This window comes from Petromyzon marinus, chromosome 3 (assembly GCF_048934315.1).
Source record: "Petromyzon marinus isolate PM22_M1 ecotype Great Lakes invasive population chromosome 3, UKy_Petmar_22M1.pri1.0, whole genome shotgun sequence".
NCBI lineage: Eukaryota > Metazoa > Chordata > Hyperoartia > Petromyzontiformes > Petromyzontidae > Petromyzon > Petromyzon marinus.
The window spans coordinates 19,341,519-19,368,725 of NC_133669.1; the positions used below are offsets into that span (position 1 = coordinate 19,341,519).

The 27,207-nt window shown below is 50.7% G+C and overlaps 1 protein-coding gene across 4 annotated transcripts in view; it reads right to left on the bottom strand.

Annotated features, from left to right (window-relative positions):
* The window catches only part of MICALL1 (MICAL like 1), a 48,929-nt gene extending 21,722 nt beyond the window's left edge, over nt 1–27,207 (bottom strand). Inside the window, exons 1-7 of one of the 4 annotated variants that reach the window (XM_032977994.2) lie at nt 27,078–27,207; nt 26,718–26,776; nt 21,064–21,943; nt 7,527–7,575; nt 5,715–5,856; nt 4,778–4,881; nt 3,900–4,129 (exon numbers count right to left, since the gene is read on the bottom strand). In XM_032977994.2, coding sequence (XP_032833885.2) covers nt 3,900–4,129; nt 4,778–4,881; nt 5,715–5,856; nt 7,527–7,575; nt 21,064–21,215 — 677 coding nt within the window. In that variant the 5' untranslated portion in view covers nt 21,216–21,943; nt 26,718–26,776; nt 27,078–27,207. The other 3 variants (XM_032977987.2, XM_032978002.2, XM_032978010.2) reach the window with 3 other exon arrangements.

Genomic DNA, 27,207 nt, shown 5'->3' on the forward strand with positions numbered 1-27,207 from the left:
GCGCATCGAAAAGCGCACGATGAGAGAGGGAGAGGGACAGAGAGAGAGAGAGCTGGGAGACACAGAGATATAGAAGGATACAAAGGTGGTGAGAGTGCAGCGGAAGGAACGTGAAAGAGAAATTGAGGGAGGCAGAAGGGAAAGTGAACAAACAAGGGTGGAGAAAGGGCAGGGGCAGTGGGCGTGCCACCATTTGGGGGATTTTTAGAAGCGATTTTCATTCCCGCCGCCCCCGCCAAAGAAAACGGAAGAAAAGATGAAGAGTGTGCAAAGGGGCGTGGAGGGTACGGCGCGCACTTGGCCTTACGCCAAGAGACGGACAGACGAAGACTCGTGTTGGAGAGCGTAATGCACGTTAGAGACGTCACGTTGACTCGTGTTACCCCACAACTCGCGCGGCCGCCACATCTGACCTGCATTTCCATGACGGCGCCGCTTTGTGGATTCACAAGAGTGAGCCCGGGCAAGGACTCTGCTCGTACAGCCAATGGAATCTCCCCAGGAGACAGGAAGCATATTATCGAGGTCACGGAGGAGAGAGTTAAGTTGTTTGGGCACGTGTTGAGAAGAGACAAGGACGATGCACAAGAAGGACTTTGGAGACTTGAGACCAATTGACTCACACAGAGAACCAGAGACTCGCCCAGAGACCCACATACTCACACAGAGACTCACAGACTCATACAGAGACTCAGAGGGACCAACCGATTAACAAAGACACCCACAGACTCACACAGAGCCTCACAGTAAACCCACAGACTCACACAGAGAGATTCACAGACTCACACAGAGACCCGGTGGAACGAGGTATGAAGGTAATGGATGCGAGGAGAGAAGAGGAACAGAATATGGAAGCACATGGATAAATAAAATCAGAGTCGCTGACCTCACGCGAGTGTGACTTACGGCTTGGAAGAAGTAAGTCTATGGGTGTGCATTTTTCTATACAAGTCTATTGATCATGTAAGTATTGATCATGTATGTGTAATAGTTGCTCTTCATTGGTCATGCAAAATCATCATCATCATCATTGCCGTCATGTTGTTTGTGTGTGCGAGTCTATTGGTGTCTACGTAAGTGTACGGATCTCTGTGTAAAAATGCTGGACGTGATGAGCGAAGAGGCACAGAATGAGATGTGCAGGAAGGGAGAGAAAGAATTGGGGCAGTCGACCCCCACGTAAACAGTGGGACTTTGGTTCGAAAGAATATTCTGACAGTCAGCGACATTCCTTTCTGCAGCCGTCGCCACCACCCCCCCCCCCCCCCTTGTGACCCATGCGTCTATGTTGCCTACGGGCTTCCAACGGGGTGGGTGGAGGAGGGCACGGACCTGGGATGGGCTGTGCGTCTCAGAACGAAGCTGCGAGTCGAGCACAAAGAGCTCAAATGGACAAACGGAAAGGAACAGAAGTTGAAATAAAGCCCGCGTTGTGCGCCGGACCGAAGGCCGATCGCGGGGGCGTCCGGTAAAAGTTGTGTGGTTTGGGACGGGCGTGGGGGCAGGGCAGGGAGTGGGGGAGATGTGGGTAAGGAGGGGGTGTTGTGGGTTTTTTTGGAGTGCCGATGGTCCGTGCTGTGCTTTTCCACGCTATTCATCTTTTCGTGTCAAAGTACCGTGGCCACGCGGTGGCCGGTTGAACGGGTGACATGGCACCATGCCGGCCGACACGGCACCATGCCGAGGAATGTGACAGTGAAACGGTCAAATGTACACATGCACACACACACATACACAAGACAAAGATCCTCCGTATAGCCTTAACAGGCTGTTGGGGCAAGTGCTGTTAGCGAGCACTTTTGAAGGCCGGCACGACACACGAGGGAGTGGGTCGCCAGCACCACCCCCGGCCGCCTTTGTCTCCCTAGTAGCGATGGCTACACACCAGACCAAGGTACTCATTTGAGGCTGAGTTGACCTATATACAACAACCGTCATTCACCAGGAAGTGGCGGTGACGTTACCACGGTGCTTGTGCCAGGCTATGTGCACATACACGCACACACGTACACAATTGCACACGCACACATGCATCATACTTACGCGAACACACACGTGCGCGCATACGCGCGCCCGCTGGAAAATTTCCTACGCACACACAGTTGCACATTCAGGCGTGTGCAAGATTTCATGCACAAAATCTCAGCCCTCTCCCACCCTGAACAGAGAGGTAAAGTTGTAGCAGAGAGGTTTCTGACCACACCAGCCCAACGGTCAGTTATAGCCTAGAGGGAAAGTCTCCGCCTCTGCCTTTGTGTTGGTGTACATGGGGAGCGGTTGTGGAATAATAAAATATTTTCTGTAAGGCGTAATTCAAGCAAAACGGCAGCTCGTGACGCCGTACAAGACAGAAGGGCAAAACAATAAACACAGCGAGAAGGTTGCACCTCTCAAGACACATGGCGCACCCCAACCAGCGTCAACTCAATTAAAGGCCGACTTAAAGAATGAGGTTTTTAGATGGAACTTACACTGTGGAAAGGGTTAAATCTGGCCAATAAGGAGCGTCGGGAGTGTGTTCCACACCGTGGGAGCTGCAGATGTCAAGGCGGCAGTGCCCACCCACTTGCGTAGTGGTCAGCGTGTAACGCGACCAAACCGGCGACCCGAGTTCGACTCCCGCTGCGACGATTTTAACCAATCCTGAGGCTCCCCAAGGTCATCTCAGCCTTATACGAGTACCTGATGTGGTGTGTGATCATCAGCAATGGAGAAACAAAGGCGGCCGAGTATTATTCTTACGTGCCATGCTGGCCTTCATAGGTACCTGCTCACACCAATGTCTGGTAAAGGCTATACGGGGGATCGATTAACTTTGTTTTGTCTTTATATGACAAAACAACTCAACGGATTTATAAAAAAAAATCACTGCCTTTAAAGGAAAAAGCAAACAATCGGTGACGTTTCGGGCAACGGCCCTTCTTCACAGCACATAGAGGTAGAGTCAGATATGTGCGTGTGCTACAACAGTCTGTTAAGCGGTATAGGAGCATTTTATTTTGACTTTATACAGGTACGCATGCACACGCACGTCACCCACCGCCTAGACCAGTTGGGTGAGAATGTGTGAGGCGGCAGCCTCCCTGCCCACGGTAGCCACAGGTAAAACAGGCAAACACAGCTCCTGGAGGCTTTTAAGGTGAGGGCAAGAGGGAAGAGGGAGGGCGTCTGGCCAGAAGTTAAACCCTATCTATATTTGAGACTCACAACCTCAAAACCAGTCCTAGCCTGAAACCTGATCCTAACCTGATCACTAACGCGGATCCTAACCATAACCCCTCAAACTAACCCTGGTACGAACCCTGACTCTGATCCTAACCGCAACCCTGATACTAACATCAGCACTAAAACTGATCCTAATCCTAGCACTAACCCTGATCCTAACCCCAACATGGATCCTAACCCTAATTCTGATCCTAATACTGTCTCGGATCCTAAGTCTGACACTAATCCTAGCTCTAACCGTGATATTAACAGAACAGCCCTAATACTAACCCAACATCTACAAAGGTGTGTGTCTATATATGTAAACACTGATGTGTGTAAAGGAATGTGACCCTAGGTGCATGGTCAGGTGCTCGCCCCCTTGTGTGATGCGCAGGTGAACCCACAGGCCAGAATACAGGTGAACAAACAGATGTGATCGCAAATGGGCTTTCCCAGATTTTAACACAGGTGGACACACAGGTGAATACGCAGGTGAGCACACAGGTCAACACACAGATGCGTGTCCAGGGGTGAGTCCAGGTGAACACACAGGTGAGCAGACAGGCGCGTGGCCCAGGTCCACACACAGGTGCGTGTCCAGATGCACACACAGGTGAGCGCGTGTTCCAGGTGTGAGCCCAGGTGAACACGCAGGTGAACACACTGGCACGTGGCCCAGGTGCACCACGCACCTGAAGCAGTTGTGGTGGTAGAGGCGCCCATCCACCAGGTGCCTCTCCACCAGGTGCACGCGGAGGCCGCACATCGTACACGTGGAGCCCTGGGCCACGGGGGGCGCCGCGGCAACGGCGACGGTGGGGGGCGCGTGGAAGCCGGCGGGGGACCCCTCCCCTATCGATGCCAGAGACCCCCCCAGCCGGGCGCGCGCGGGAGAATGGCGCTGAGCTCCCGCGACGTTACCCTGGCGACAGGAAGCAGCGCTCAGTGTGTGTGCACGCCTGTGCTCGCAAGCGGCACTCGTCCCAACAGTCTGTTAAGGCTAATGGCGGAATCTTTGTCTATTGATGTGGGGAGTGGTAGTGTAGCGGTTAGCTTGCTGCGCTACGAACCCAACGACCTCAATGAGTACCTGGTGCAGTGTGTACACATCGCTACTGGGGAGACAAAGGCGGTCGGGCGTTGTGCTTGTCAACCACCCCTTTATGTACTGTGCCAGTCTTCATAGGTGCTTGCTAACAGCACTTTCCCCAACAGTTTGTTAAAGGTTATATGGGGGATCTTTGTCTTTGTGTGTGGATACATGTGTGCATGTGCACGTGCTTTGTGTGTACATGTACATGCACTAGAAATTATATATTGCTATTATTTGTATTGTTATTACAAGGCTTCTTTACCCAGGAGAGCCTCACCGAGTCTCATGACGCTTTTCTTAGGACGGTCATGCCAGGCTTTCGCAGCACGGAGTGATGCGATCGCTATGTATATTAACAATTTGTGGGCGAGTTTGCAAATTGCCCAAATTTGGACCACGTACATGCACTGGCGAGTCTGTCCGTATGTGGCTGCCCCTGTGGGTGCGCGCATGCGTGTGTATGAGTGCTGCCCTTACCTTGAAGACGTTCTCTTTGTCCGCAGCAGACGCCGCGGGGGTAGGCTTTTTGGTGGACGGCTCGGACTCCGCAGGACCCGAGGGCCTCTTGGTGGCTCCTCCAACTGAATCGGGGACAGAGGTAGAGAGGCAGAGACACGTGGAGAGACACAGGCAGACAGGCACACAGAGAAATAGACACACATGCAGAGGCACAGGAAGACAAGAGATACAGAATTATACCCAACATGGAGAGACACAAAAAGAGACAGAGACACAGAGGAGAGACGGAGGAAGACAGGGACACAGAGAAACAGACACACATGTAGAGAGGCAGAGACACACGGAGATACACAGGAAGACAGACACAGTGACGCAAACAGTGAGAACGATTCTTTGAGAGTGTGCTTACAGGGCCCATGGGAACCAGTTTTAGATGACGAATCGATGCATGCCCACTCATTTACTGCGCTCACTCAGCGTAGTTTTTCTCAGGCTCACAAAACGTGCCACGGACTGTGGACAGGCGAATAAATAAACTATCATTAGTTCATACACACGTGATGTCAATCATTTAAAATCTCTCCCCTCTCTCTCTCTCTGCTGTGAAGGGTCATTAACCGGACCATGAACGCATCGTATTGGTCCGCGATAAGGAATTGTTCGTGAAGAATGTGCCAGTTTTTTTTTTTTTACCAAACGCTAACGTTACACTGCGGCCAAGGGAGCAAACGAGATGGCGCACACGAGCCGTACAAAACGACAAACGTTTACAAAATCAATCTTGGAATTCAGAATATTTATTCATACTGGAGGAATCTGATGAGCTGTAAAGGCTATCATTCACAGATGTCCAGTCGGGGCGGGTCAGAACGTTACAAGAATCAACGATAACAAGAACACATTGAAATGAACCGTGACCCCCCCAGATAGTCTCTCGCGGCCCCAATGTGCTCACTCGGGGCGCGGCCGTTGAAGTAGTTGTAGTACTGCGAGACGTAGGTGATGACGCTGAGACGGTCGGGGACCCGCATCGCCAGCATGTCCTCGGCTTCCAGCAGCGCCGGGATGCCGAGCTCGCGCTCGGCCACCGAGAACGCCTGCACGCGCATGCACACGCAAACAAGAACACGCACGCGCATACACGTGCACGAGCACACAAGCACACGGACACACGCACACAAGACACACGCGTGCATGAGCACACACGCACACACCCGTACACGGACAAATGCACACAATACAAGTCAAAGACACACACGTACAAGCAGACACGTACACGAGAACACACATGTACATACATGAGCAAATGCACACAACAACAACATCAACCGCCATTCGCCACTAAGTGGCGGTGACGTCACCACGACGTTTGTGCCAGGCCATGTGCACCTTGTGGCCACGTGAAGTGTCGAACGCCCGCTGGCAGGAGGTCACGGGGCAGACCCAGGTGCCACGGGTCGACTGACTGAGATGACTGAGATGACTGGCTGATGCACCACCTGTGCCCCCTACTGTGCCAACCTGCTGTGCTTTAGCCACCCGGCGCTTCGCTCGTTGTTGTGAGCGTCGCTCCTCCGCCCTCCGTTGTTGTTGGAGGGCCACTGCCTCCAACTGCCCAGTAGCGTCCTTCACGAGCCGCCTCCACAGAGGCCGATCTTGACACCGCTGGTACCAGTCATCGGCAAGTTCACTCAGCTCCACGTCCTCCTGTACCACATCGCTCCATCTCTTCTCTAGCCCGTGCCGCGCCCGTTTAGCCCCCTCGATCCGGCTGAACAAAAGCTGTTTCGGCATGCGGTGGCTGGGCATACGGGCTACATGACCCAGCCAACGCAGCCTTGCCTGACAGGTGTTTTATTTTCATGTTACAGTAATTCAACATTTCCATGGCAGGAGACAGTCCATCCATACTATGCAATGCATTTAGACACTGGCTGTACTTGAATAGGACACATGTGTGTGTGTGTGTGTGTCGGGGAGCGGTGGCATAGTGGTGAGCGCACTGTGCTCCGAACTCGGTCACCCGAGTTCGATTCCCGCTCACAGCCAACATCAGTGACGAATATGTGAATCGCTGTACACCACCAGAGATACAACAGGTTGCCAGGCGTGGTGCTGGCCACCAACCCCCTCCTGTGCCGTGCTGGCCTTCACCGGTGCTTGCCAACAGCACTTGCCCCAACAGTCTGTTCAAGGGTATATGGGGGAACTTTGTTTTTGTCTTGTCGGCGTGTGTCCTTGGGAGCATAAGTGCATGTGTAAATCTGGGTTTTTCCACCACCCCCCCCCCCCGCCGCGATGAATGTAATAGCCTCTTGAGACCTCCCCCGGTGTCTGTAGATGAATGAGAGAATAATAAATGACCAATAAAGCAACGTAACATTTAACCCCGTCCGCCAGCGACTATCCGCTTTGCGTTTTGAGTTCTCCAAGTCTCATCAGCAGGGCCGCGTGCTTGTGCGAAACGCGTTCCGCCGGTCATTGCTGTCTGGAAGCGGGGCGGGTGGGAATGTCCTCCCCCTCCTCCTCTGCGGACCAGAGGTCGTCTCATAGGTAGCTCCGTGACATCCGCTTCCTCGGGCCGTTCTTTTACACGTTGGGTTCTTACATTGCGCTCCGAGAGTTGCCGCTGGATGCTTCTGTCTCCTGACACGATGCCGATAGAACAAATCGGGATGAAATTGGTGGTGGGTGGGAAATTACCGAATAATATTTATTTTTAAATGCCGCTGGGGCGCGAGAGAAGCCGAGAGGTGAACTCACGCACCAGGTTGTTGTTTTCGAAGACGTCTTCCTGCTTCAGGGAGTGGAAATCTCTGCAGGGGTGGGGGAGGGGCAAGATGAAGAAATCAAGATAAAAAAAGTCATCATGGCCGTTGATGCCACTAACCACTACCACCACCACCTCATTTCATTGCCAACGCGTTCTGCCCTCCGCCAGATCCCGCAGCTGCTTCAGGGCAGACACGCATACGCGGCCACCGAGATCAGCCCTAACGGCACCCACCCTCCCCTCCCCCATCTGCTCTTAGGTCTTCTCTCCCCATTGTGTGACCGGATTTGTGGAGATCACTCCCGATGCCTTTCTTGGTAACCAGCCCACACCCCATTCTGCACATGCGACCCACACACAGCAACTGGTTAAGCCGAACTATATGAAGATATACAGGGCAGGTAGATGTAAATGTGTGCCCTGACACGTGAACGGACACGTGTGTACGTGTACAGTACATAATATAAAGACGAAGGTCAGATGTGCACATAGACTGTCGGGTTCAATTCTGTCGGTGAGCACCTTTCAGAGCCGGTGTGGCGCACGATTGGGTGATGCGATTGTTGACACACAGACACATGCACATCCCCGCACATCCACCTGCACAGACACACACTCTCATACAAGACAAAGCTCCCCCGTATAGCCTGAACAGACCTTTAGGACAAGTTCGGTTAGCGATCCTCTATCAAGGCTGGCACGGTACACGAGGAGGTGGGTGCACAGCACCACGCCCGACCGGGTGGTACGTTGCAGGGCCAGTCCTGGTACACGATACCCCAAAAAATGCACATTTACAAACGTGCCTGGCAATCAGGCGTGACACGTGGCAAGGCACGCACCTTCACACGCATGCACGCATGTATGCACACAACCCCGATTAATGTTGGGCCAAAATAGCTCACTTAAACCAAAACATGTCGATGATGACAGCTGATACCTGGGCAGTGCCAACAGGATTAAGAGGGTGGATGAAGGAACCTTCATGAGCACCGAGCCATTGTCCACCCATAGTCAACCCCCTGTCAACCCTGCTCGCTCCTAATACCATGGTTCCAATGTTTCAGCCATGAGAGTTAAAGGGAACTTCCGGTCCACGACCAAACGGCGCTGAATGTGCCCGATCTCGTTGGCTCTTGGAAGCTAAGCAGGCTTCCAGCCTGTGTAGTAACTGCATGAGTTACCACCAGGGGCTTGCCAGGTGTTGTAGGTGTGGGGATGCGAGGTGTGGCCAGGATGTGGTTAGTGCCGAGCGTTGCTCTCTTGTTACGGGTTGTGAGTATTATCCGGGGCTTTCCGACTTCCTCCTACACGAAGCCAAACTCTCATTAACTGAAATCGGTCAACCTTTGCAATGTCGTAGACTAAGTGATACTGTCATGGGTAAATGATAGACAATATTATTGTGATGTAATGGAGCCTTTGAAGCCTCGATAATAGGCCTAAAAATCAGCAGCCACCCTCATTTAACCCGGCCGATTTGTCACTGCGGTCGGAGTGTCAACTCGCACACGGAATGTCATGGGTTCACATCAAGTCCAGGGTTTGACTCAGTCCATCATCATCATTATTGTCCTACATAGGCTACTTCCATGGCAAGGTGGAATGTCAGCCACTGGCTCAGGGCAGCACGGATAGACCGCCCCTTATCTGTTTGAGCCGGAAAGATGCTGTGTTTATAATAAACAACGTATTTCTGGTGGCTTATCTATAAAGGCAAATCACTTGCACTGAACAGCTGTTTTTTCCCCCCCAAGTAATAAGGTCTGTTTCCCCGTGTTCAACTTCGCATTGGTGTGTGCGTTTGCAATTGTAAACCAACGCCATGGCTGGGGCCATGTAGCCCCGCATGTCCAGCCGCCGCATGCCTAATAATGTTCTGTTTGACCGGATAGAGGGTGCCAAACATGCTAATTGGAGGTGCCATGGAAGGAAAACAAAAGAAATGCAAAAAGCAGTTCTAAAATAAATGAGTTTTCAATCTAGATTTAAAATTGCATAGCTACAGTGGCTTTTTTAATATCAGAAGGAACAGCGTTCCAGACGGCCGCAGAAGCACATCACAATGAAAGCGCATCTGAGTTCATTAGAGTTTACGCGGTTTATGCTCCTTGATGAGATCAACAAGGTATTAAACTTGATTTGGAGCTTTCGTGACTGCAGGAATTACTCTTTGGTTCTTTCGGTAAAGTCACGTAGAAAGAGGTATTGTGGTTAATTTGCGGCAAGCACTTTCTGTGTAATGAGCATGACCTTCAAAGGTTATCGTTCGGCAACCGGAAGCCAATGCAGCTCAGCGAGCACCGATGATGGCGATAACGATGATAGACTCAAATGATCCCATGACCTAGAATCAAACTCGTGACCTTCTGATTGCGAGTCAAACACCCGGAACTTCGGGTTCATGAGCTTCATGCAATGGTAGTAAAATACACATCGGTTAACTCAAGGATTGCAAATCATCTAATTCGAGTAAAATACAGAAAAGTCCTTGCCCATCACAGTGGGGGTTACGTTCTTGAAAATAGCTGCAATCGGCAGATCTGCGATCCACAAAATACCCCCTCCTTTTGATTTATGTTACCTGACATTAACCTAAACATGAAACGGAAAGTAGTTTTAATATAAAAATATGATCAATATTTTCTATAGTATTAAACTTAACTTGTACGGTAAAATGTATAGAATGAACATTTTTAATTTAGCGTACATTCATGCACTTCTACAGGAAGAAAAATCGCTGGCGGCTGAACTTCACTGCCTCACTGGACACTGGGAGCAACACGTGAACTGGGTCCCGCGATGGGCTGCACGGGAGACGAGAGGAGAGGGCGCAGTGTGTCATTTGCCGAAGCGTAATCGCGAACGCCGCAGTTGCAACGCGTACAGGAATCTCGTGGTCAACCGCGAATGGTCGAGCCACGGGGGCGCGCAGTCAACCAAATGTACGTCAATATATGATACAAATGGTCAAATCTGCGACGGGAAAACCTGCGACGGGCAAGGTGTTGGTGCACTTGAGTAAGCGTTGTAGCCGCAATAGTGGCAGACTTGAGACTGGCTTCGACAAGAGTCATCGGCAAAGCAGGTTCTCATGAACCGATACCACACGGTGCCCTGTCAAAATGGGAATAAATAAAAAAAACTATCACAGGACGAGCTCAAAACGTCTACACGCGACGACGAGACACAAAGTATGTTGGCCGCAAGGCATCACGGGGGGAGAGACAGCAAACAAACCCATGAGCAGCCCGAAAAAAGTTGGCAGAATGAATAAAGTTAAACTGCGACTTCTTTAAAAAAACAACTCGGTGCCAGGGCTCGAATGGCTTTGGTTAAATAAGGAGGTGGATAATTTTGAGCGGCGGCGGCGGCCGAGGTTTCGCGGGGGGGGGGGGGGGGGGGAACTGTAGATGGGCCCCGGAAAGTAACAAAGAGGGGTGGCTCTGGCAGCAGCTGCAAGCGGCAGGCGATTGTTGGCAGTGGCGAGGCTGTATCCAGGGTTTCGGATTGCCTGCGGAGGTCACGACGGGAGACGAGGGGGGGGGACCGGGGTGGGGGAGCTGGAGTGGGGGAAGCGGGGGTCTGCAAAAGGAGCAAGGCGCAGCGCCGAAGATTCGGGGGGAGAGACACGGGAAGCTCCGTCCATCCTAATGTCAAACAAACCAAATCCCGTGATGGTCATAAATGCGGGAAAATTTAAGGAAAGGAAATTGGAGCAACAATAGTGGTCAAAAGGTCAAGGTGTCTGTAAGATCAGTGACCAAGGGGCAGTCCTCGTCTCACTCGGTAACAATTGGCCGGTTACGGGAACTACACATTCCTATGGTAGGGGGTCAGTCTCTCCGACGGACTACCGTTGCAGTCTTGACAGAGAGACTTTAGTTTCAAATGTCTGGTTCAAAAAGCTTCAGGTCTAAAATGTCACGAACTACTGTATTTATTTATGTAATCTCAGTGGACTCTGACATGGTTACCAAATAGATGTCAGTGAATTAAATTCACCCAATTTTTAAGGAAATGCATATGTGCATTAAAAGTGCACCTAGTCTGGCACAGACACTGTGGTGACATCACCGCCACGTAGTGGCAAATGGCGAGTGCTGTTTCACAATCAGAATCTTCATTTATCCTGGAGAAATCCGATGGACTATGAAACTCTTTTTTCACAGATATCCAGTTTCTTCTCGCGTATCTGTATGGAGCGGTGGTGCAGTGATTCACACATTGCTCTATGAACCTAGCGAGCTGGGTTCAATTCCTGGTCGTGAATGGCACCAGCGGCCTGTCATATCTGAGCCTCTACTGCGCTTCCACTTGGGACAACTCGGCCTTAAATGAGCACCTGATGTGGCATGTGAACATCAGCGCTGGAAGGCAAAAATGGCAAATCATGGCAGTGGTGTAGCCATACAGGCCTTAATGGAGACTCGCTAATAGCACTTGACCCTGGAGCTGGGATTTTAAGGTTGACGAATTGGCTACATTTTACAATCGACTACGTTTTCTACAACGGTGGCCACCCCACATCTCGTCTCCTGACAGCAGGAAACCCCCTTCAAGCCGCAAGCGGCAGATGATTCTGATGACATCACCTCCGATCCAGCGGCACACATGGTAAAAGAGGCAAGCCTTTCTCCCCCCCCAAAATATTTTCCTGGTATCTAATTAGTCGCGTAATCAAAGTGACAATCGGTAGAGTAATGGATTACTTAAATAATTGGATGGTAGCCGGGCTCTAATCTTTATTCATATACCGGTGTCTTTTGGTATATGCATGTGTACAAGTCCGTGTGTACGTGTCTGTTGGTGCCCTAGTCTTGGTATACAAGTCTGCACTTGTACCAACTGGATGCAAGGCTACAAATCAAAACCGTGGGATCTTGCGTGCGTGCGTGCACATGTGCACTGTATATATTTAAAAAAAGTGCGAGCCGTGTATAAACGTGAATTCAGAAAATAATGATTTAGACTTTAGAGTACGCGTTGCCTCTGTCACACACGTGGGATATATTTGGGGGGCTGGGTCTGTGAGTCGAGACTCGGAAAGAACACAGGTGTGGCAGTACAAAACACAATACACAATGGGGATGATTTATCATCTTTAAGAAGCTGCACAAAAACAGTGGGAAAATAATGTATTTCACAGTGCTGTTATTGAGCACCGATGATTACGTCCAGCAGAGCACACGAGGCGATGGTGTGGGCAGCACCAGGGCTGGCCGCCTCTGCTTCCCGCTAATGCTAATGTTTAAATACTTTCCCATTATTTTACTCAATTACGGCTGGATGAATTTAAGAGGGCCGCTCGGAACCAGGTCAGATATCACCGAAGATAGCCATGGCTGGGTAACAAACTCAGGTCGGCAGGTTTATCATGCGGCACGTTAACTATTACAACAACAACCGCCATTCGCCACTAAGTGGCGGTGACGTCACCACGACGCTTGTGCCAGGCCATGTGCACCTTGAGACCAGAAACACAAAGACACACACACACGGGCTAGGATAGGACGGGGGAGGTGGGGGGGCTGCATTTTATAATCTACATTTACGCCAAGGCCATCTGCTTGGTCATTGCTGCCAAACTTTAGTATCACGGTAACGGATGGTGGCAGTAGTAAAACGCAGCGTGATCACAAGCGCCTCTCAAACCGAGCGCCCAGTTCTCGTCGAAGCGGACGGCTGCCGGCATTTGCTCAATGCCCCCCTTCCCCTGATAATAAACATGAAAACGACTTTATATTGCGCCGCTGACAATATTGACCAGCAGCGCATCACATTATCAATTCTGAAACTTTGAGAATTAAAAGGCCAGATTGAAAAGGTTGAGATGGTTTAATTTTTCTCGGCAAGAAGTTTGCTGGACATTGAGTTCCGAGCTTAAGGAACAGCGTGCCAGAAGACACGCTCCTCGTGTCACCGATGGCGGAGCCAGGATTTTCAGGTAGGGGGGGGCAACCCCTCCAGCAATGAAAAATGATAGAGGAGTTGTTAGTAAGTAAGGACTTGTTAGTAAGGACTTGTCCCTTGCTTTTTATTCGACGCGTGTCCGGCGATGGCGCAGCCATCGATCGAGGGGTCGAATTCGAACCGCGTTGTGTGATCGGCATCGCGCTCGCTGAAAGTGAATGCCTTCAGGGAAGTCGTGTACTGAATACGCAACTGCGCACAATTCTGAGTTACTTATTGCCAATTATGGAATCAGACTATTGTCCTATCATCTCATAGAGTCCCTGGCACGTAATAATATGCTACACAGTGGCAGTGGGGGTTGCAAAATGCCGATTTATTAATAATAAACCCCAATGATCCGATCGAAATTAGGGATTTCGATCGGATCATTGGGGGGGGCACGTGCCACCCCCACCCCTCCCCCCCCACTGGCTCCGCCAGTGCGTGCCACCGTCATGCCCTCGCTCTCAGTTCCCTCTGATCTGTGCCACCATGCCCTGCTCTCAATGCCCCATAGATTGGCGTCCCATGCCGCATGTTAGGGTTGCTACCTCATCCACTGTAGACCACACCCGGACGTAATTCTCAGTCAATCTTGGTCTATTATCAAAACTGTGCAGTATACTGGCCATCAGGGCACCTGGGGTTGTTTATTTCTGCCACCTGAGCGCAGGTGCCAATTCCCAGACTGTGTGAATCATACTTGGACAGGTGGCAAGCCTAGCCCATGCCCAGTATCCAATGTTGAATTTCCAGAACCCCCTTGCCCATTGTTCCACGGTTGCTGCCCACAGTTCTACATATTTCCACGTACCCTGTCATAACAGCAGCTGCACACAAGCCGAAGCGCCCGCTTGCTCAAACGAGCGATGGATGACACTCATCTCCAGTGGCGGCACCTGAGCCAGCGGTGGAAATTCCACATTCATGTGGCGAGTGGGGGGGGGGGGTTAGACAACCCATGAAATGACCCCTGTTTATTTCCCACGTGACTGCCATCGTTTGTCCGCCGGAGGGATGAAGACATCAAGGATGATGACGATGATGGCGGGCTGAGTCACCTTGTAGGTTGTGAGTCGAGCGCTTCGTGGAGAGTGAGAGCCAGCCACCGCACCCCATCGCTCAATGCCCCTGTGCCCATGCCCCATGCTGTTTATTTACACCCCAAAAAAGGAAGGCAAAGAAGACATTGAACTGAACTGACATGGCGATGGTGATGACGATGATGTTTATAGAAAAAAAGAGGGGTGGGGGGGAGGGGCTGTTTGTGAACAACGTCACTCCGAGTGTCGGGAAAACGAAACGCGCACACACACGGTGTTGTGCTCGCAAGGAGTCAACGTGACAGGCAGCAGGAAACTGGGCATCCTGTCACAGCATGAGAGTGAGGCTCTAGGCGCCTCACTAAACACTACAGCACAGTTTATAGCCCACAGCACAAGCCCACAGTAATAGTTCACAATTCAAGCTCACAGCATTAGCTCATAATGCTAATGCTAGCACAAAGTGTTAGTCCACAGTGTTAGTGCTAGCCCAGTGATGGCCAACAATGCTGGAGCTCGCCCACAATGCTATAACACAACGCAATCACACCACATTAAGATACAGTGTTACAAATCCTAAGACCCCGCCTTTCGACAACCACAATCTCACAACCACCTCCATGATGTCTTACAAGGCCCCGCCCTCCTACCAAGACAGACGTCAGCAAGGAACAGGGGGGCAGGAAGCAAATAGGGAGAGGTCATAGAACAGACAGCAAGGGGCATTGGGCGCAGGTCATGGGGCAGAGGACATAAGTTGTGGGGCAGAAACTAAACTATTTTGAATTTTACCAGATAAGGCCACTGAGCTATATAGCTCTTTTTCAGAAGCGACCTGGCCACAAATGACAGCTCGACAAAGTGGCTTAGCATGTGGAAATTTAAAGCAGCCTCAAATACTCTAAATGCACGTTTCTAAATACAGCAGGCGTCAGGGTCGGGATCGAACCCACGACCTCCTGTATACAAGGCGAGGTAATGAACATCTCACCACAGGGCAGATGTGATGGTGCAGAGGGCACGAGGTAGAGGGCAGAGTGCACAGAGCTGAGGACAAGGGGCACAATGCTGGTGGGGGAAGGGCAAAGTTGCAAGGGGCAAGAGACCTGGGATTGGGGCACTCTCAGGATGTGGTCGTGTGGAGACACCGAATTCTCCATGGACCATCTGCATCCCTTCAGCTCCTCCCACCGTAATTAAACCGCTGCCGGCAATTATGCGCGGACTGTTATTGTTACGTTTCCTCTGTTTACAAGATGAAATAGCTTGCACAAAAAATGTCTAAATGGGATTCCGCGCACACCCAGGAGAGCACGGGGAAACAAACGGCTGGGTGGCCGAGCGACGGGCACGCTCGCCGTGAATGTGAATTACACTTTGCCAATCCGCGTCAGTCGTAGGGGTTTTCTGCGTGTTGGTGAAGTGGGGGAGAGGGTAGGGGGGTTGGGGGACGCTGTGTGGGACCAGGAACGCTTCAGATACTGCTCGTGACTGGACATCTGTGAAAAAGAGCTTCATAGCTCATCGGATTCTTCCAGTCTAAATCAAGATTCTGATTCTGTTCAACATGGGGCCGGGAGTCGATTTCAGGTCGCCAGGTTCCTAAAGCCGCACTGCGAACCGCCACGCCACTGTGACTTTTCTCCATTGTGCAATTACTTATTACAAAGTGGCATAACTGCGGCTAGCCGATGGGCACCGAGAACTCGAAACCAGTCTGGGTACAGCTCAATTTGCACAGCTGCCAGCTAGCCAGCCGGAAATACGAACCCATGAATGCCTGCGAGGCCAAATCGCGGATTCTTATATTTTGGCAATTAAACATTTGAACATTTGGCGGGACCCCGGGGTCCCGCAAAAATCAGGTCAATAATTATTATTTTTCAGTCCGCCCACTCGTGATCCCGACAGCAACGCGCCGCCCGCCCAGACTCGCGCCAACAAGTGCCAGCAGCAGGCGGCGATCAACACGATGGGCGCCACCCCACCGGCCAAAACGCAAGCCCCGGGGGGCGTCCGCCGCAGTCGCGCGCGGCGACGACGCCCTCCGGTCAGCCGTCGATCCTCAGCTTCTTTGCCAAGGAGAGCCCGCCCCCCAGGCAGTGAATTTAACGTGTTTGTGTAATTTTTCAACTTATTAAGAAACTTAGTGCCCCAAGTAGCTCTCGACGAGGCCAATCGATTGACCACTAGTTTTGTTGTCGGTAAGGCAGCAAGACTCGTGTCGCTATGCGGTTTTTCCCCACCCCGGGGCAGTGATGGGACCCCGGGGTCCCGCCAATTGCTTCATTGTATTAGTTTACATACAGTGGCACATAATGGGTGCCCACTGAGCAAAGACGCCTCAGGCCAGTCAGACCCAGACCTCGGAAGTTAAGTTTGAGCCTGGAAAGCAACTGGATGGTCGACAACAATGCGGAGCAGGTTTGTTATAGGCTGCAGGGGTTACGTTGTTTGCAGAGGGCAGTGCAGCAATATCCATTGTTGTGTTATGCTCTGCTCCCAACGTCTATGCTACCCACCTTTACCGAGCCGCACTGACGAGCGCGGTAAAGTATGGGCAAAAAAACACCGAGGCATTGTGCGGCATGGGAAGGCCCTCTCATCCAGCAGTGGATTGAAGGGCTGTCCATGTATATGGGCGCCACAGTGGTGAGAAGTTATCTCCCGCGCCTTGGTATGCAAGGAGGTCGTGGATTCGACCCCGACCCAACCGCCTGCTGTATAGTTGGAGCTTGTGGAAACACATTTCAAGTATTTGGCCGCTACTATAAATCCCCACATATGATAAGGCACTTCCATTGAGCTTTCATTTGTGGCCAGGTCAGCTTTTGAAAAAGAGCTGACAGCTCAGTGAGCTTTACCTGGTAAATTAAATAGTTTTAAATCGTTTAGTTTTACACTGTATAGGTCTCACACTGCTGACGGCAAAAAAGCGAGGGCGGGGGAAGGGCTTCTTGGGAGGCGGGGAGAGTGGATTGGTTCCAGCAAAGTTGAGAAATCATTAAATGTTTACAGATAAGTGAATGGAAAAATCACCATCAACACCAGCACTGTCATCATCGTCAGTACCATCACGAGACAAGCAATGCGATACAGACCCTGCACAAACAACAACAACAACGGCATCATCATCACCACCGCCAGCATTATCATCACCAACGGAACACAAGCAAACATGTGCTGTTTTACAAGGCAATAACTGACCATAAAAAGTAACTTTCAGGAACTGAATCTGTAAAAAAAAATCAATCCTTGCTCAATGTCCACACGTTATCCCAAAAGCTGTACACGCTACATGCCCATTTACAGTTTCTTTTCCGACGGAAATGCAAGTTCAATCGAAATCTACAGGAGAACTTTAACGGAGTGCTCCCACAAATTCGCGAGTACTGTCCACGAGATGTTCACTTCGGGGATTTCTTGGCTATAAAAACCAGGAGTAGAAAATTCGGCGCGCATCTCCGCTCAAGGCACAATGAGGCGACCGTGCTCATCACCACAGGTGGCTCTGAGTCAGAGGTGGAAATTCCACATTCCTAGGGTGGGCCACTCAGCCCAATACATATGTATGATTATTATATTACACCTAATTATTAAGTATATAAAACTGACAAGATTGCAATTTGTCGTGGGTCACCGAGTGTGGAATATGCGAGTGAGGATGGTGCGATTGGCGAGTGGAGTGCGGTTGTGTGTGCGTGCTGGTGGCTCAGGGTGCACATAGCCTGGCACAAGTGTCGTGGTGACGTCACCGCCACTTCGTGGTGAATGGCGGTTGTTGTTGTTGTGATGTGAGTGTGAGTAGTGTCTGGTGAGTGGCATGCGGGTGAAAGTGACTGTGTGGTTCTGGAGTGAGTGTGTGTAGTGTGTGGTGAGTGTCATGTGGGTGAGTGCGAGTGTGTGGTTGTGGTGTGAGTGTGAGTAGTGTCTAGTGAGTGTCATGTGGGTGAGAGCGAGTGTGTGGTTGTGGTGTGAGTGTGAGTAGTGTGTGGTGAGTGTCATGTGGGTGAGTGCGAGTGTGTGGTTGTGGTGTGAGTGTGAGTAGCGTGTGGTGAGTGGCGTGTGGGTGAGAGCGAGTGTGCGGTTGTGGTGTGAGTGTGAGTAGTGTATGGTGAGTGTCATGTGGGTGAGAGCGAGTGTGTGTGGTTGTGGTGTGAGTGTGAGTAGTGTGTGGTGAGTGTCATGGTGGGTAAGTGCGAGTGTGTGCGGTTATGGTGTGAGTGTGAGTAGTGTGTGGTGAGTGTCATGGTGGGTAAGTGCGAGTGTGTGCGGTTATGGTGTGAGTGTGAGTAGTGTCTGGCGAGTGGCGTGTGGGTGAGAGCGAGTGTGTGTGCTTCTGGAGTGAGTGTGTGGTGAGTGGCGTGTGGGTGATAGCGTGTGTGTGGTTGTGGAGTGAGTGTGAGTAGTGTGTGGTGAGTGTCATGTGGGTGAGAGCGAGTGTGAGTGCTTCTGGAGTAAGTGTGAGTAGTGTGTGGTGAGTGGCGTGTGGGTGATAGCGAGTGGGTGTGGTTGTGGTGTGAGTAGTGTGTGGTGAGTGTCATGTGGGTGGTTGTGGTGTGAGTGTGAGTAGTGTCTGCTAAGTGTCATGTGGGTGATAGCGAGTGTGTGCGGTTCTTGTGTGAGCGTGAGTAGCGTCTCGTGAGCGGTATGCGTTAGTCTGTGTTCATAATGTGAGTGCGAGCGTGTACTGTGTGAGTGGCGCGATTATGACAGCAATGTATTCGCTTGTGGTGCGAGTGGTGAGGATTGACTGGTGAGTGGGCGTGCAGGTCAGAGTCTGTGTGTGTTTGCGCGTGTACGCAGTGCGACCTGGTCGTGTGAGAGCGTGCATTAACGATGTGTGCGTTGAGTGCACTCTCTGTGTGTGTCTGACACAAGTTGCGCGTGTTGCAATTCTGCGTGTTGTCCAACTAGGGTGAGTGGTACTGTGGTTTGACTGGTCACCGACACTCCGCGATGTGGTTTACACATCCCCCGCATGTGTAACGACTGTGCGTCAGCAGCACACGACAATGGATCGGTGTGTTAATATCAATGTGTACGCGTGCACGTTCGAGCGTATATACCAATAGAATTTCCACAACTTCGAAAAGCAGAGAGGGCCGTGTCCGAGCAAGTGGTTGAATGCGTTCGTGCGAGCGTGAGAGTGTTGGGATGAGTGGCCTTGGCGAGTGAGTGTCGGTGTCGTGTTAAGTGTGTTCCGGCAGACACGCACCGCACAATTTACCCACGATCACCCCCACCGACCCAGACAAAACTGTCACTCACGGACAGAGGGAATTGGTCTTTCCCAACTGGTTTGAACGCACATGCAAATAATCTCAGCTGCTGCTCTTGTATTGCACCCATTCATATGTTCCGTACTTGTTGTGTGTGGCTACTGCACTGTGGGGAGTGGCAGCCTACACTGCTCTAACAACCCCGGCAACTCGAGTTCAATTCCTGCTCAAGGCCAACATCGATGACGAATATCCGAACCGGTTATGGGGCTCCCCCAGCGGTGTGTATAAACATCAGCATAGGATGAGACAAACGCGAACAGGCGTGGTGCTCGTCACCCTCCCCTTCTTGTGTGCCGTGCCGGTCTCAAAAAGGTGCTCACTAACTGCACTTGCCCAAACAGCCTGTTAAGGCTATACAGGGTATTTCTATATTTTTCTGTACTGCAATATATCTTGAATAGTAATAATGCATTGTGCGGCTGGCTGGCTGGCTGGCAACTGTACTGCATGAATAGCTGTAGCTTAGTAACCTATAAAGAGGATTTGCATCATCAGCAACATGCGCTGTAGCTTACTTTGTAACCAAATGGTATTGCATTCTGATTAACACCAGGTGTGTAAAGTTTTATGGGACTTTGTGTACATGTGTAGTGTAGCACAAGTCGGAGACGAGGTAGTTGTGTATGTTATCACAGTACTGCATGAAAACTGAAAATCAACTACAACCGTTTGTCAAGCCACTGCTGGATGAAGGCGACCATACTTCACCACACCCGTAAGTGCAGGTTGGTGAATGGGGGAAACCCCGGCCAAAAATTGGGATAATCGCCGCTGATGTTAACTGTGGCCGGAAATATCGAATTCATGTCATCGGGTTCAAAGTGCAGTGAGTTAACGGCTATGCTATCACTCCCCCCCCCCATACATAGATAACCCGCCTACCCAATACAAAGATCCCCCGTATAGCCTTAACAGACTGAGGGGCAAGTGCTGTTAGCGAGCACCTATGAAGGCCAGAACGGTATACGAGGGGGTGGGTGGCCAGCACCACGCCCGACCGCCTTATTCTCCCCAGTGGCAATTTTTTTATCCACCGCACCAGGTACTCATTTGAGGCTGAGTCGACCTAGGGGAGGCCAAGGACCGGTTCAAATAATCGTCACTGGTGTTGGCCGTGAGCGGGAATCGAACCCGGGTCGCCAGGTTCATAGCGCAGCGCGCTAACCGCTACACTACCACCTACCCAATACACACACACAAAGACCCGCATACACACACACACACGCACGTGCAGGCCTATTCACGTACATGAGGTCCGGCCGGTGGTGGTGGATGATAGCGCAGAAGGCGAGGCCATCACGGAAGGACGAGGTCATGTTGGTGATGCTCACGCCAGGGTAGCCGTCCGTCCGACGGCGACACCATTCTTGCAGGCCCCGGAGTGCCGCGCCGGCCGCCATCGTCACAGCACCACGACCGGGGGAGTCCAACTCGAGGAGGACCTGTCAAGATCGCTGCCACCAACCCGGCCCAGAGTCTAACCCGTACCCCGTCACTGTCTCGCTGTCACGAAACCTGAGCCTAACCTTAGCAGGAGCCGAGCCCCTGTCGCTATGGCTACCACTAACCCAAACCTAGTTCTGGAGATTAACTCGAACACCCTGCTGCGGTCAACCACGTAAATAAATGTTCACTTCAATTTCAATCTTGGCCCTCCTCTGAACTCAACCCCGAATTCAACCCTAACATCGCAACTCGTAATACTCTATTCGTAAAACCTGACGGCGACTGAAACTCTAACTATTCTCCTCTTTACACCCGACCCGTAACACTTAAGCTTACCCTCAATCCGAACACCGACTCTTACTGTGCGCCCCCCCCCCCCCCTCTTCGTACCACAGCTATACTGAATAGACCCTGATGCTAACGAAAAACCTAACGTCTTGTCTCGACTTTAGCCCTCGATCTAAGACACTAACCCCACCTCCGCCACGAGCCCTACCCCGTGCCAACCTTTCCTCTTCTGAACCCCTCCCACGTTCTGGCTGTTGTCCAACCTCAGCTGGGGTTTCCCCAAGTCTCAGATCTCTCCTATTTCCTCCTAGGTTCCAGATCCCAGATCGCAGGTTCTTGGTTTCAGGTCTCAGGGTTATGTTGTCCCAGGTCTCTTTTCCACCGGCTCTGTGAACTTTTGTCATAAAGAGAGGCACAGAGAGACTTGGGGTGAACAGGTGGAGATATAAACCCTCTGATCTGTGCGAGTCTGGGTTCATGCCCTGGGTTCACTTCTCTTTGGCTCTAATTTGGGTAATTGGAGCTGCATGCTGTGCGATTTTAGGAGTTAAAGTGAGGGGGATTTTTTTACGTCCTTACCATCTAGCCCCACCTATGCAATTATTCATACTATCACTATCACCACCACACCATCATTACACATCCATTCATGCGCCATAACTACACACCCCACATCACTAACGATCCACCTACTCACCTACCCACCCACCTCTTTCCATCGCAATCATCCTCCCACACACATAATCTCAATGAGTGAAACCCCTGTCATTTAAAACTAGGCAGATGAATGATCTTTCCACATGAATAGATAAGACCCATTCATACAAGACGCCTCTTTGCCAACCAAACAAGACCTGTATTTAAGTACTGTCATTTAAATATGCGTGAAACAATACATCGCAATGTGTAGGGGATCTGCTTTTAATTTTTAATTATTATTTTGAGTTACGTCCTATATAATTTTGCGTCCCAACTAGAACCCTATACCGCAGAGAAAGGGTCCCTTTGCCTGTCATATTGGCAGTTCACCAGAATTGATTTAAGCAAGCCTGATTGCTGATGAGACACTGTCAAAAACCGGTCGAGAGTTCGCCCGTCTTGAAACAACGCTACAGAAATGATGCACCTCAAAAGGCCGTGCAGCTGATGCGTTTAAATGTTATACGATTTTATGAAAAGATGGATATGTGAAGGACACAGTCAGCTTATTTTTTCTTCATTTTAAAAGTTAACTGAATCATATATATGGAACGTACACACACTAAAACACATAAACAATAACCATAGACATGCAGACTGCTGTACACACTCATGTATACACCAAAGGAAAAGTACAATGCAGTACTGTGCAAATGTACACGCAAATGTTTAAGTACCACATACACTGGCATATACTGGAGTCACACAGCACATATATGTACGTTAACATTCAAACGCATGCACAACACACGTACATTAAAATTGTATAGCGTATTGTGCAAGTGAATGTCTTTAGGAACATTCACATAGCACCCACAGTATACATCCAAGAAATGTACATTCACGTGTACACACTCTTACCACCATATGCACCAACACACACAAACATTCACAGAGGCACAGCAAACACTCATCTCATTCCTCCATCTCCGCCGTGGTCGCTCCTCTCGCGTGTTGTGTTCTCCCTTTAATTCGTGGGAATTCTGTAACCAGTCTCAACCATCGCCCATTATCATTTCGAGCGATGGTACCTTCGCCTAAGCCCCACTGACTTTTCTTAAGTCAATAGGATGTCACGAATTTGCATATGTTCTCTGATCCACGTGTTCCTCCTGTTTCTGTCTCTGAACGTAATGCCAAGAATGAACATTGCCATGCTTCATTAGAGGTTTTTGGGTTAGATCGCGTAAATGTGTCATTAAACCACATTGATTTTTGCACACAGCGTTTGAATACGTTTTTTTTTGGTGTGGAATATTTGCTGGTTTATTCCAGGATGTTTCTGTTACGCGTTGTCGCTTTAAGATGTTCTGTGTTCAAATTTTGTTTGTTGCGGTTGCACCCGACTTAAGAGCCGCATGGCTCACAGGGCTATACCTAATAAATTAAACTTGAAACTTGAAACCCGCCACCACCTACGTGTTAAACTAAATTGCCATGCTTCTTCGCACACTTCTGAGTTCCCTTCCTTGGCAGCGTCCATCTGTGCAAATAAACACTTCAGCCTTGTAAAAGAAAGGATACAATTGTATATACAGGCTGAAACCAGACCGTTAACATGGGAAAAATCGAGATCGGAAGCCAGCATAACTGCGACTCACTGTAAGCAAGATGACGAATTCAAATGATTTGAGGAGCCAAGTAATGAAATGAATGTCACCGCTTTGTGATTGTTCTTTTGTGATCAGTCGAGGGGTTATCTGCGGTGAACAGTTTGTTGTTTTGCACTGGGGGTGGGGGGGGTGTGCGGTGTTTTAAATTCATGGTGTTTTACATTTCTGGCCGTGGCACCGGTTGTTTCTGTTCTGACCGTTTTTGTTCCCTTTGTGAGCGAGACTTTCTCCTGGTCTCTTGCGTTCACAATCGGTTTAAACAAAAAATAAACATGGACTTTGAGAAATGCATCAACGAGCAGAGTAACGGACTGAGCATTAAAAATGGGAGAGGGATGTGTGGTTGGGGGGGGGGCAAGGCAAGGTAAAAAGAAAAGGATTGGAAAAAAAAGACGTAAAAGCTATTGAAGAAAGACCCAAAGAGTATTGAAGAAGAGACGGGGACAAAGAGGTGGGATATGCTAAACAAAAACATAATAGTATACGGGGAACTCCGTCGAATAATTACGAAAGGACTAAGAAACTAAAGTGGCGAACATTCAAACGGCAATTGCTGGACACGTCAGAGCAAGCAACGGGAAGCGTGTGCCGGTCATCGATACCCGGAGAGGTGCTACGGCGAGTAATCGAAACGACGTCAATCAAAGCGATTGGCAGGGTTGTTAGGGTTGGTGGAGACGACGCAGAACGAGAAAGGGCGAACGGCGAATGCCGTCCAAGCGACATGAGCGTGCGTGGGACCCAGGCGACGCGAATCGGGTAGCGGCGTTAATAAAGCGACGACGTATTTGCAAAAACAACGTAAAAGGGTGGACGACGTATATCGGGGTATGACTGTATCGTAGCAAAAACGGAGATTCTGCACGTTGGGTTCCTTCGGGAGAACGATGGAACCACGACGGATGAGTATTTTGTTGCGCGTCCCCCCCCCGATTAGTGTGGTTGGCTACGTACGGTGCGAAAGAAGTTCAACATATTGTACATCTTACATTTTGTGGATTAATTGTTGTAGAGCTCTATAGATAAACTACACATAATCTTGATTTGAAACTACACACATCCGAGGAATAAATTAATTTTCTGATGAAGGGGAAGTTTCAGATGTCACACTTGTGCTAACCTAATTTATTTCACGTTACTTTATTGTTTTGTTGTTTGTGAATTATCTGACCCCACCCCTACTGGACATCTGTGAAAAAGAGCCGAATGGCTCATCGGATTTCTCCAGGAATAAATAAATATTCTCATTCTGAAGAAGTAATCTCTTCCGCACTATGAACAAATTGAACTTATTTCGCACCGTACGTAGCCAACAGGGGGGCTGGTGTAACAGCACCACGCCCGGACGCCTTTGTCTCCCCCAAAGTTTCCTACACACCGCACCAGGTACTCATTTGAGACCGAGTCGACCTAGGGGAGACCCAGGACCGGGGTCAGATAATCGATACCTACCGGTGTTAGTGGGCGTGAGCGGGAATCAAATTCGAATGTCTGCCGTGTTCGTGGCACGGCGTAGCGCTAACCGCTGCACCACCGCTCCCCATTGGTGAATACACACAGACACACAAGACAAAGATCCCCCGTGTAGCCTTAACAGACTGTAGGGGCAAGTGCTGTTAGCGAGTAGCATCTATGGAGGCCGGCACGGCACGCGAGGGGGTGGGTGGCCAACAACCACGCCCGGCCGCCTTTGTCTCCCCCAGTGGCGATGTTTAACACACCGCCACCAGGTACTCATTTGAGGCCGAGTCGACCTAGGGGAAGCCCGGTACCGGTTCAGATTAATCGTCACTGGTGTTGGCCGTGAGCGGGAATCTAACCCGGAGCCGGCCAGGTTCGTAGCGCAGCGTAGCGCTAACCACTGCACCACCGCTCCCCCGTCTCTCTGTCACACATCCACGAACACTTTAACACAACGCACACGACCACACACAACGCACACACACAGTCCTGTTATGTAACGCAAAGGGTAAACCGCACGCGAATGTACTTCATACACAACTTAACTTACACATGTATTATACAGGAGTCGTGTACTCTATGCAGACGCGGTGCGTGTCTACATAGAGTACAGGTACACATTCACTTTGTGGAAATTGCACAAGCCCATTCATTGCCCGTTGGTTTAGCACTTCAGCCCAAATTAAATAGAGTTTATCATCCACGAGCAAGGACAATAATTATACCGTACGACAGTTCCGCATTTACATTGAGAAACGATTATGTATATAACGTGTGTACTGTAGATAGTTGTACAGACTGCAGAGACAAAAAAAACACGTGGTGAGCAAAGACAAAGATCCCCCGTGTAGCCTGTAACAGACTGTTGGGGCAAGTGCTCTCAGCGAGTAGCAGCACCTAATGAAGGTCACCGGCACCGTGGCACACGAGGGGGTGGGTGGGCCAGCACCACGCCCGGCCGCCTTTGTCTCCCCCGGCGGCGATGTTTACTACGCACCGCTACACCGGGGTACTCATTTGAAGGCCGAGTCGACCTAGGGGAGGCCCACGGACCGGGGTCCGATAATCGCTATCCGCCGGCGTTGGTGGCCGTGAGCGGGACTCGAACTCGGGTCGCCGGGTTCGTAGGCTCGGCGTAGCGCTAACCGCTGCACCACCGCTCCCCTACCCCTACCCACCACACCACGCACACACAGAGACACACACAAGGAGAGCAGGCAGGTAGCAACAACACGTACACAGTGGAGCAGCGGAACAACAACTACCGACCGTATGGAGTTGGTAAGCAAGTAGTAGGACGAGGAGGATGGATGAGGATGGAGGAGGATGGAGATGGATGGAGGAGGATGGAGGATGATGATGATGATGGAGGAAGAAGAGGTCGTCTCTGCCCACCTGATTTGCCAGCCACTGAGTTCTCTCTCGCCAGCGGCGTGATGAGGGCGCGGATGGAGCTGGGGATAAAAAAAAACAACTTTAAGAGGAGACACACATTGCAACATACACACTCACAACACTCTGACTCACTCACACACAGAGACAGACGCGGGCGTTACTAAACAGCGCCTCCACGTGGACGGACAAAGATCTTCCCCTCCCCCCTTCCTTGTGAGAGACTGGTTGGGGGGCCAAGTGCTGTGAGCGAGTCAGCACCGATGAAGGCCACTGGCTCTGTGGCACACGGGGGGGGGGGATGGGTAGCCAGCAACCACGCCCGCCCGCCTTTGTCTCCCCAGTGCTGATGTTGTTACACACCGCGACGCCAGGGTACTCATTTGAGGCTGAGTCGACCTAGGGGGAGGTCCGGGACCCGGTTCGGATAATCGTCGCTTTGTGTTGGTGGCCGTGAGCGAGAATCGCGCTAACCATTGCGCCACCGCTCCCC